Source organism: Hevea brasiliensis, chromosome 5 (genome assembly GCF_030052815.1).
Source record: "Hevea brasiliensis isolate MT/VB/25A 57/8 chromosome 5, ASM3005281v1, whole genome shotgun sequence".
Lineage (NCBI taxonomy): Eukaryota > Viridiplantae > Streptophyta > Magnoliopsida > Malpighiales > Euphorbiaceae > Hevea > Hevea brasiliensis.
The window spans coordinates 101,031,118-101,041,877 of record NC_079497.1 but is presented as its reverse complement, the minus strand read 5'-3'; the positions used below and the strand labels follow the sequence as shown (position 1 = coordinate 101,041,877).

At 36.1% G+C, this 10,760-nt stretch overlaps 1 protein-coding gene across 1 annotated transcript; it reads left to right on the top strand.

Moving 5' to 3' along the window:
- Window positions 1–3,853: 3,853 nt before the first annotated feature.
- LOC131180132 (uncharacterized) lies at window positions 3,854–5,116 on the top strand. The gene is made up of 2 exons (XM_058147750.1): window positions 3,854–4,141; window positions 4,817–5,116. The coding sequence occupies exons 1-2, from the start codon at window positions 3,854–3,856 to the stop codon at window positions 5,114–5,116; spliced, it is 588 nt and encodes a 195-aa protein (XP_058003733.1).
- Window positions 5,117–10,760: the final 5,644 nt, after the last annotated feature.

The following is a 10,760-nucleotide window of genomic DNA, read 5'->3' as shown; positions in this document are numbered from 1 at the left end:
AACTTAAATTTCCAGAATTGTACAATTTAAGAGTGTAACATGCCCTAGTACACCTAACAAGATTGGTTTGGATAGGTTGGCATGCCAATAGGGTTCTATTAGCAGTACTACATATGGCTTCATGCCATTCTGTGTTTTATGGCCTCACGTGCCATTCTGTGATAAAATAGCCTTTGGCTATGTTAATTGAGTTATTATACTTGAATTTTATCCCTGATGATTATTACGGCTTATTAGCTATTCTGTTGCACACCGGGAGACACAATGTGACCGATGGTGTGATGGTCCGAGGTACTTAGTATCCAGTGCCAGTTTACCCGTTTATCCAGTTCAGTCGACTAGTAGGGGTTACTCGGGCAATGATAATGAATCTTACAAAATTTTAATCGAATCATACTGCAATAAATACCAGAAATTAAGTCTACCTAAAATGTAACCATACATTCTGCATATTTATGTTATTTTAGTTATTTTATTTTATATTGTCACCACTAAGCAGAATTGCTTAGTGCGTTGCTTATGCCACGCGCAAGTACTAGAGACATAGCTGGGGAGTCCAGCAGACCTCATACTGGGTGAGCTTTCAGATCTGCACACAGAGTCCAGAGTCACCTCACATTTGCAGTGCATTGGTGGGACATTAGGCTATTTTTGGTCTTTTGTATTTGTAAACTTTTGTTATGTATATCTTAAATGCATGTAATTATGCTTTTGATGTAATTATTTATGAATCAGGTTCAGTAATAATTTGAGTTTTTCTTATGGAGTTGAATATGATATGAATGAATTGAATTTTTGAACTATTGATGTCATCTAAGAAATTGTGGAAAGATGTTGGTAGTTGACTGAGATTGAAATTATGATTATATTGGAAGTGTTTTTAACAGATTCAGAAGAACTATTTTTCCAATTTACAGTTGGCACTCTGCTGAATTTTCTATAAAATTTGCGAAAAATTCAGATTAATCAAAATTATAAATAAATGAATTAAAAAGGGTAAATTGTAATGAAAATATGATTTGGTGCTCCGGCACACTGTGTGGCATATCTTGCTTGGCTACACTGTAGACAGGTAAGGGGTGTCACACCCGTTATTACACCGAGGCAATTTGAGAAGATAGTTGGACAAATTCAGGCATCCAATTTCATCACTTTCTCAGAAGACAAAATAGACCCGGCTGGCTTGAAGCATACCAAAGCTCTGCATGTGACAGTTAAGTGTAAAGGATGTATGGTAGCTGAAGTCTTGATTGACAATGGTTCGGTGCTCAATGTCTTACCTAATGCAACCCTGGCAAGACTCCCAGTAGACCCATCTGGGTTACGTCAAAGTGCTATGATTGTGAGGGCATTTGATGGCACGAAGAGAGATGTACTAGGAGACATTGACTGGCCACTTCAAATTGGGGCATGTACTTTCGATGTTACATTCCAGGCAATGGATATTGAACCAGCATACACTATACTGTTAGGAAGGCCCTAGATCCATTCAGCAAATGCGGTGCCCTTAACCCTGCACTAGAGCATTAAATATGTCATGAATGGCAAAATTATCATGGTGAGAGGAGAAGAAGCTATGCTAGTCACTAAGCCCCAGTCAATTCCTTATGTGGAAGCAACTGAATGATCCTTAGAGAGTTCATTCCAAACAATGGAATTGCAAGGAACTGCCCTAGGAGATGGGGGAGCTGCGGTCATGGTTGCAAAAGTGATGCTGAAAAATGGCTATGAAGAGGGCAAGGGATTAGGTGCTACCTTGTAACGAATTGTTGAACCTGTGTCAGCTACTCGGAGAAATGGTCAATCTGAGTTGGGATATGATGAAGATGCCTTGACTGACGGAAGGTTCTGGATGAGGAACATGCTCAGGGATCAGAGACTTGACAAATCACTCGAAATGAGGAAAAACGTTTCGAAAATCGTAGATGTTTTTACTAGGCCAATCATTGAAAACATAGAAGAAGAGGATGGAGAATCTCCCTCAGGGCTATCTATCAATGTCCTACACCTAGATCCCATGTCCGAAGTGCTGATCTCACTAACTGCTGAGGGGCAAGAGCTTGACAATTAGGAAGCCGATGATATCTCTATGCTTTATTTCAAGTAAAGTATATTTTGTTACCAACACTTGATTACTTTGTCCATGGTGTCAAGTGTAATTCTGTAAATGGACCTTTTCTTATGATTAAACGATTAAAAAATTAATAGCGCACTTTCCCAAGCTCTGTGTCCGATATTTTCTTTTAAAAGTTCATTGTTAAAATCTATTCTTTAATATTCTCCATTTTCATTTCTTCAAGACCATTGACCAACCCAGCCATAATAATCCAATCAACTCTGAAATTCCTTGTGTTAAGTTTGAGAGTCCCATAATCGCCATTGACACAAGTGATTCCGAAGAAGAGTCTATGAAAGAACAGGGGGAAGCGAATGAACCCAATCTGGTACCCTGTGGAGATGAAACAAGTACCTTAAATTTGGGGACAGAGGAAAATAAGAAGGAACTTAAAATAGTGAATAACGAAGAATTAGAAGACATGATTCAATTGCTAAAGGAATTCATCGATGTATTCGCTTGGGGTTACGATAATATGCTGGGACTGGATCTCTAAATAGTCACACATAAAATTCCCTTAATTCCTGGGACAGTCCCAGTTAAACAAAATTTGAGGAGAATGAACCCTAACACACTGCTCAAGGTTAGGGATGAAGTTAAAAAGCAATACGATGCCGAATTCCTAGAAGTGGTAAAATACCTTGAATGGGTAGCTAATGTCGTCCCCGTAATGAAAAATGATGGTAGGGTAAGGGTATGTGTTGACTATAGGGACCTTAATAAGGCAAGTTTGAAAATGATTTTCCTCTCCCACATATAGATGTGCTAGTGGACAATGCTGCAGGATTGGGGAGAAGTTCATGTATTGATAGAGCCTCAGGGCATAATCAGATTTTGATGGACAATGATGATAAAAAAAAAGACTACCTTTATCACCCAGTGGGGAGTCTCTTGCTATCGGGTGATGCCCTTTGGGCTAAAGAACGCTGGGGCTACCTACCAACGTGCCATGGTCACATTATTCCATGACATGATACACAAAGAAGTGGAAGTTTATGTGGATGACATGATCATTAAATCCAGAGGGACTAAATGCCACGTACTAGTATTAAGAAAAGTGTTCGAAAGGCTCAAAAAGTATCAACTGAAGCTGAACCCGGCTAAATGTGTGTTTAGGGCAAGATCAGGAAAGTTGTTGGGATTTAGAGTGAGTGAGAAAGGAATAGAAGTGGATCCAGACAAAGTTTGAGCCATTCAAGAAATGCCATCCCCAAAGACGAAAAGGGATGTGCGTAGTTTCCTAGGAAAATTGAACTACATTTCAAGATTCATCTCTAATCTCATCGCCAAGGCTGAACCCATTTTCAAGTTACTCAAGAAGAATACCGCTAAGTGGGATCAAGCTTGTCAAGAAGCTTTTGAAATGATTAAGCAGTACTTGTCAAATCTGCCAGTAGTGGTTCCTCCGATAATGGGTAGGCCGTTAATCTTGTACATGGCAGTTCAGCAAAGCTCGATGGGTTGTGTTCTGGGATAACATGATGACACTGGGAGGAAAGAAAGAGCCATTTACTATTTAAGCAAGAAATTCAATGAATGCGAGTCAAGATACTCATTCTTGGAAAAACCTATTGTGCATTGGCATGGATAACGAATCGACTCAAACATTACATGTTGAATCATAAAACGTGGTTCATCTTCAGAATGGATCTAATCAAGTACATATTTGAAAGTCTATTCATACCTGGAAGAATATCAAAATGGCAGGTCATACTTTTTCAATATGACATAGTCTATATGACAAGAAAGGTAATAAAAGGAAGTGTGATAGCTGATCTCCTGGCTGAAAACCCAATCAATGATTACGAGGCTCTAGATTTCAAATTCCTAGATGAGTATATTAATGTAGTAGGCGATGATGCTGAGGGACCAGATGATGTGTGGGAAATGTATTTTGACGGAGCAGTCAATTTATCCGGTAATGGGATTAGAGCAGTGCTGGTAGCCCCAGATGGGAAACATTTCCCAATAGCTGTTAAGCTAAGATTTTACTGTACTAGTAACGTAGCAGAGTATGAAGCCTGCGTGAGTGGCTTACAGGCTGCCATTGAAATGAAGATAAGGAAATTAGAGGTGTATGGGGATTCAGTTCTGATCATTTACCAAGTCAAAGGGGAATGGCAAGCTAAAGACCCGAAACTGATCCTGTATCAGAAATATCTCCTTGAACTGATCAAGGAATTTGAAGAGATTTCTTCCACTCACCTGAGCCGTGACAAGAACTAATTTACCGACGCCTTAGCTACTTTAGCCGTGATGACCCAGATGGAGGAAGGGCAGATAACGCAGTTATTACAAATTAAAGCAAGGAGTGAGCCAGCATACTACTTTATGATTGAAGAAGAAACAGACAGCAAACCCTAGTATCATGATATCCAGGTGTACATCAAAAATAGGGAATATCCTCCTGGGGCAAGAAGAAATGAAAAAAGAATGATCAGAAGGTTAGCGATGGGATACTTCCCTAGTGGGGAAATCTTGTACAAGAGAAGCTCCAATGGTGAGTTATTGAGATGTGTGAATGCAAAAAAAGCAAGAAGAATTCTATTTGAAACCCATGAAGGGAACTGCACTACTCACAACAATGGGTATATGATGGCAAAGTAAATCTTAAGGCAGGGTTACTTCTGGACCACATTGGAAAAAGATTGCATTGAGTACTTTCGAAAATGTCATAAATGCCAAATTTATGCTGATCAGATAAATGTCTCACCTCATCAGCTCTACAATCTTATCTCACCATGGCCTTTTGCAATGTGGGGTATTGACGTAATTGGTCCAATTAATCAAAAAGCATCCAATGGACACAGGTTCATTTTGGTGGCCATCGATTACTTTACTAAATGGGTTAAAGCTACCTCATATGCTCACATCACTCAAAAAACATTTTTGAAGTTCCTTAAGAATAATATTATCTGCTGGTATGGTCTTCTTGGTGAGATTGTCACTGACAATGCCAAGAATTTAAATGGTCCGAAGATTCAAAAGTTGTGTGATTAGTATAAGATACGGTATCTCAATTCATCACCATATCGACCCCAAATGAATGGAGTTGTAGAAGTTGCTAATAAAAATCTCAATCGAATAATAAGGAAAATGACTATCACTTATAAAGATTGGCATGATATGCTTCCCTTTGCCCTTCATGCCTATTGGACTACGGTAAGGACGTCGACTGGGGCAACTCCATATTCGCTGGTCTATGAGATGGAAGCTATTTTGCCAATAGAGGTGGAAATTCCTTCCTTAAGGATTTTAAAAGAGGCAGAATTAGATGAGACAGAATGGGTTCAATCAAGGTTAGATCAACTGAATTTGATGGATAAGAAAATACTAACAGCAGTATGCCACGGGCAGTTGTACCAAAGAAGAATGGCTAGAGCATTAGATAAGAACGTACTCCCGCGCGAATTCCAATAAGGAGATCTAGTTTTAAAAAAGATCCTCCCAAATCAAAGCAATTCCTGGGGCAAGTGGTCACCAACTTTTGAAGGGCCTTATGTGGTCAAAAAGGCATTTTCTGACGATGCACTAATCTTGACTCACATGGATGGGGAAGCATTGCTAAGGCTGGTGAATGTAGATGCTATAAAAGGTATTATACGTATAAAAAAAAAGGTGGAGGTGAAAACCCGAAAGGGCGCTCCTAGCAAAATGGGGGAAAGAAGGTGAAAACCCGAGAGGGCGTCTTCTGCAAAATGAGCGAAGGGTGAAAACCCGGAAGGGTGCCCCAGAAAAGAGAGCTAAAAAAAAAAACCTAGGAGTGAAAACCCGAAAAGGGCGCTCTTAGTCAGAGATGGTGGAGAAATAAGGAGGGTCTTAAGATCAAGGGACAATAAGTTACACAAAACGCTTTTCAGAAGGTCACTTGGAATGCTGGCGATTGAGGGACTTCAAAGTTAACTGAGATTGTTTGTGAGATTTATCCTTGTACCCTTTTCTCTAAAAATTGTATCTTTATTCTTTTGATCATAAAATCATAGTATGATTATCTTCTTACGCCATGAATAAATTTGTGCATATCTTGTCTACCTTGGTTTATTCACTATTAATTTGTTGAAAGCTTTCTTATAGGATGAGAATTTAAACACATGTAACTTCATATACTTTATTTTGAGATTTGCAGGAGGGTAAACAATTATCAGGCAACTGGTGCATCTAAGAGTGAAAACCCAAAAGGGCGCTCCTAGTAAAATGTGAGAAAGGAGGTTAAAACCCGCAAGGGCGCTTTCTGCAAAATGAGAGAAGGGTGAAAATCAGGAAGGACGCACTAGGAGTGAAAACCCAAAAGGGCACTTCTAGCCAGAAACGGTGAAGAAATAAGGAGGGAGCTAAAAGGGCGCTAGGAGAAAATCATGGGCCAAGCCTTGAGACTCGTTTTGACATTTTTCATTAATCATTTATCTTTGAGACCTTGTTAAGTAAACTTTGCTTAGATAAACACCTTGCATCAGATTTTCTTTGTGAGCATTAAAGGTACATACATAAAACTTATCTACAACAATTGGTTAAGTCAGCTTCAAGTTGATTTTGATTTCCTGCTATCAACCTCTGAGTTCAAGACCCAAGTTGATTTTAATTCTCAGCATTTAATTTCTGTTATCAACCTCTGGATTCGAGATCCAAGTTGATTTTAATTTCCAGTTATCAACCTATGGATTCAAGATCCAAGTTGATTTTAATTTTCAGCATTTTAAATTCATGTCATTAACCTCTGGATTTAATATCCAAGTTAATTTTAATTTCCTGCCATCAACCTCTGGATTCAAGATCCAAGTTGATTTTAATTTTCAACACTTTAATTTCCTGTTATCAACCTCTGGATTCAAGATTCAAGTTAATTTTAATTTTCAGCACTTCAATTTCCTGTTTCCAACCTCTGGTTTCAAGATCCAAGTTGATTTTAATTTTCAGCACTTTAATTTCCTATCATCTACATCTAGATTCAAGATCCAAATTGATTTTAATTTTCAGCACTTTAATTCTTGTCGTCAACCTCTGGATTCAAGATCCAAGTTGATTTTAATTTTCAATATTTAATTCCTGTTATCAACCTCTGGATTCAATATCCAAGTTGATTTTAATTTTTAACATTTAATTCCTGTTATCAACCTCTGGATTCAAGATCCAAGTTGATTTTAATTTTCAATACTTTAATTTTCTGTTATCAACGTCTGGATTCAAGATCCAAGTTGATTTTAATTTTCAGCTTTTAATTCCTGTTATCAACCTTTGGATTCAAGATCTAAGTTGTTTTTAATTTCTAGGATTTTAAATTCATGTCATCAATCTCTGGATTCAAGATCCGAGTTGATTTTAATTTTCAGATTTTAAATTTCCTACCATCAACCTCTGGATTCAAGATCCAAGTTGATTTTAATTTATGTCATCAACCTCTGGATTTAAGATCCAAATTGATGTTAAATTTCCAGTTACCAAGCTCTGGATTCAATATCCAAGTTATTTTTAATTTCCAGCATTTTAAATTCATGTCATCAACCTCTGGATTTAAGATCCAAGTTGATTTTAAATTTCCAGTTATCAACCTCTGGATTTAAGATCCAAGTTGATTTTAATTTTCAGATTTTAAATTTCTTGCCATCAACCTCTGGATTCAAGATCCAAGTTGATTTTAAATTTCCAGTTATCAACCTCTGGATTCAAGATCCAAGTTGATTTTAATTTTTAGATTTTAAATTTCCTGCCATCAATGTCACACCCTACCCTTCCGTAATATGTAACATGATCCCGTAGTACATCTAATGAATTACCGTACTTCGCCTACCGGTAACCCATTAAATATACTACAAGGGATTTTAAAACAATTGTTGTTCATTTTTAAATTGGTGCATAAATTTTTTTTTCAGATATTAAAAACCTTTATTTAAAGTCCAAACATAAATCAAATTTTTAGATATTTAAAATCTCCGCAATTTTTACAAAAATTTCGGCAGAGTGCTGTCTATATTTGGGAAAAACAGTTTTTCAAAACCTGTGAAAAATACTTCCAAATAATTAATTTCAACCCCATTTGCAACCACCAAGCTTCAAATCAACAGCAATAGCAATACTTCAATTCAAAATCCAAATTTCAAATCAAGAATTGATATCTCAAAATATTTTATAAACTCCTACACATTGCATTTTAAATACTTAATTTACATTCATAAGTTAATTTACAGATGCAAAATCTCAAAAATAATATTATTATACATTGATTGTACAACTGCTCAATCTACCTTAATACATATGACACTAAACCATTTACATCAAAACAATTACAGAGGTATTAACAAATACCCGTACAAAAATTCTTCAACTGTGCTCCTCTCTGGCTGTAGCAGTTCACTCTGCTGCTATGTTCTTTTCTCTATCAGCGACAGCATTTTAAAGCTATCGCTGAGTAAAGTTTACTCAGTGGTGCACAATAAAACGTAAAATGCATAATATAAAACAGTCATGAACAATTCATAATTCAAAAATCTCATAATCGCATTTCAAAATTTTTCAAATCACATTTATAACAAATCATAATTTTCAAAGCTTAATATAACACAACTTTGATTAAACAATTTAATAAACATAGTGTTGCCAATAAATAACACAACTTAGGCCATGACACAAAATTTCCGAACATGCCGTGTGTACATCACGATAAGGCAAACTCACCCCACTAATCGAAATCAATGAGGGAGGTGGCTAGCTAGCTAATGAGTACTCATCCAAACTCACCTCAGACTGGCAAGCCAGAGAGGGAGGAATATAATCAAATATCAAACTCACCCCACAAGTGGAGAAGGAACATAGTGATATTGTCATCCCAAGTGTGAATCAAAAATAATTTAAATCAAGTTATTCAAATATTTTATGCAAAATACAATAAATTTCCAAAGTTAAATTTCCATCCATAAAGTGGCAACACAGTAGTTCTCAAAACCCATAATTAACACAATAATTTCACAATGCATAACTAAACAAATTTTCTATGAGAAAACGATAAATTAAGGTTTATTGTGCACAAACCTGACGTGAGTCACCTCTAGGCCTTGACTCAGTCTCTTAGACCTTCCGGGTCTTTTTTTAGCTGAAACACAAAATTTATAGTGTCTCAGTATCTTTACTTCATAACAATTCCAATAACTAATTCCAATATGTTTAAACTTACATTCTTGTAAATTTTCATGTTGAGGTTACTATTCATGATACTATTCAAGTCAAAATATTGACTTTCTTATACTTAAAAGGTATGGAAACTCCAACTATACTCACATACCACATTTTGATCACCAATTTTGTTGGTTTTGGTTGTTTTCTCAAAACTTAGGTCTTTTAGGGAAAATTGTAAATTTTCAGTTTTGGTGTCTTATGTTACTCTGTTCCATTGGTCATTTTGCTGTTAGAATTGGGCTAAGTTTTCTTCATAGAAATTGTTCCTTATTGTCTTAAATTTATTCTCCTTTTTGAATAACTCCATTTGGAGTTTTGTAGCTCAAGTTATAGCCATTTGAATCATGGTTTCCGGATTGGCCTAACCCAGATTCCTGGGCACCAAAACTGGTTCTGGCAGTTTTAAGTCACCAACTTTGGGTGGCTAAATGACTTGGTTAAGGGAATAATTTGGGTTTATGTTCTTCATTAAAGTTTTAGGTCTACATCTCAGCTTTCCACTGGTAAAATTTCAGGTCATTTAGACCTGCCTAGCCCAAGTTATGTCCAAATGAACAAATACTATTTATTTGGTCATTTTTGTACAGGTCATATTGCCTAAGTCCGGATTTGGTCAATTTGTTCACTAGGTTTTGGTCACTTTTTGAGCATAATTCCTAAATGAAAATTGTGTCATTTTGTGTCTAGTTTCATTCTCAATTGGCCTCACACTAATTGGGTTGGTAAATTTTCAGTTTTGGTCCCTGAAAGGGACCTCGGTCATGCTGCCTGCATAATAGCCATATCTAATCCGAATCTAAACCTAATTCTAACACTTCCAACATACCACAATTGGTCACATATGACCATTTTTCAGCTCAAACAAGGTCAAACACACCATTTGACCAATTCTCCAATTTTTGTCTTCCAAAATCCTAGGTCAAAAACCCTAATTCACTAATTGTTACATCTCACTAAATCAAAGTATATAAACATTACCAATCAACTTATTCAAGCTTATTTCTAGGCATTTTACTCAAATTAAGTTGAAAAGATGAACTTACTTGTTGAGCAGAATTTGTAACTCTAAATCTTCTCTTCTTTTTTTTTATTTTTCTTGTTTCCAATCTCTCTATCAAAGCTAAAGAGCAAGACCTTACTTTGGTGAGTATGAAATTTATGAAGAAATAATAGGGTTTAAGAAGCTTAAATGACCATTAATGGAGGAAATTGAAAAGAGAAAGAGAGAGGAGAAAATGGGAGCCGGCTAAAGTTGTTGGGAAGAAGGAAAAATGCTTTTTCCTTTTAATTTTTATCTTCTTATAATAAGATAATTATCCCATAATTAATTAATTAATTTTTAAAAGTTTAATTATGCCATGCATGAGGTCATAATTCAATTATATTTTGAAATTTTCATCATTTCATTTTTTTTAATTGTCTTTTAAGTCAAAATTATCTCAAAGTTTCTTAAATTAAAAATTATCATTTATTGGGT

Excerpts from the sequence above, each read along its gene's own strand:
- LOC131180132 (XM_058147750.1), top strand. The coding sequence starts at position 3,854 with ATGACAAGAAAGGTAATAAAAGGAAGTGTGATAGCTGATCTCCTGGCT. Across the intron at positions 4,142-4,816 it reads TAGCAGAGTATGAAGCCTGC|ATAAATGTCTCACCTCATCA; the intron begins GTGAGTGGCTTA and ends TATGCTGATCAG.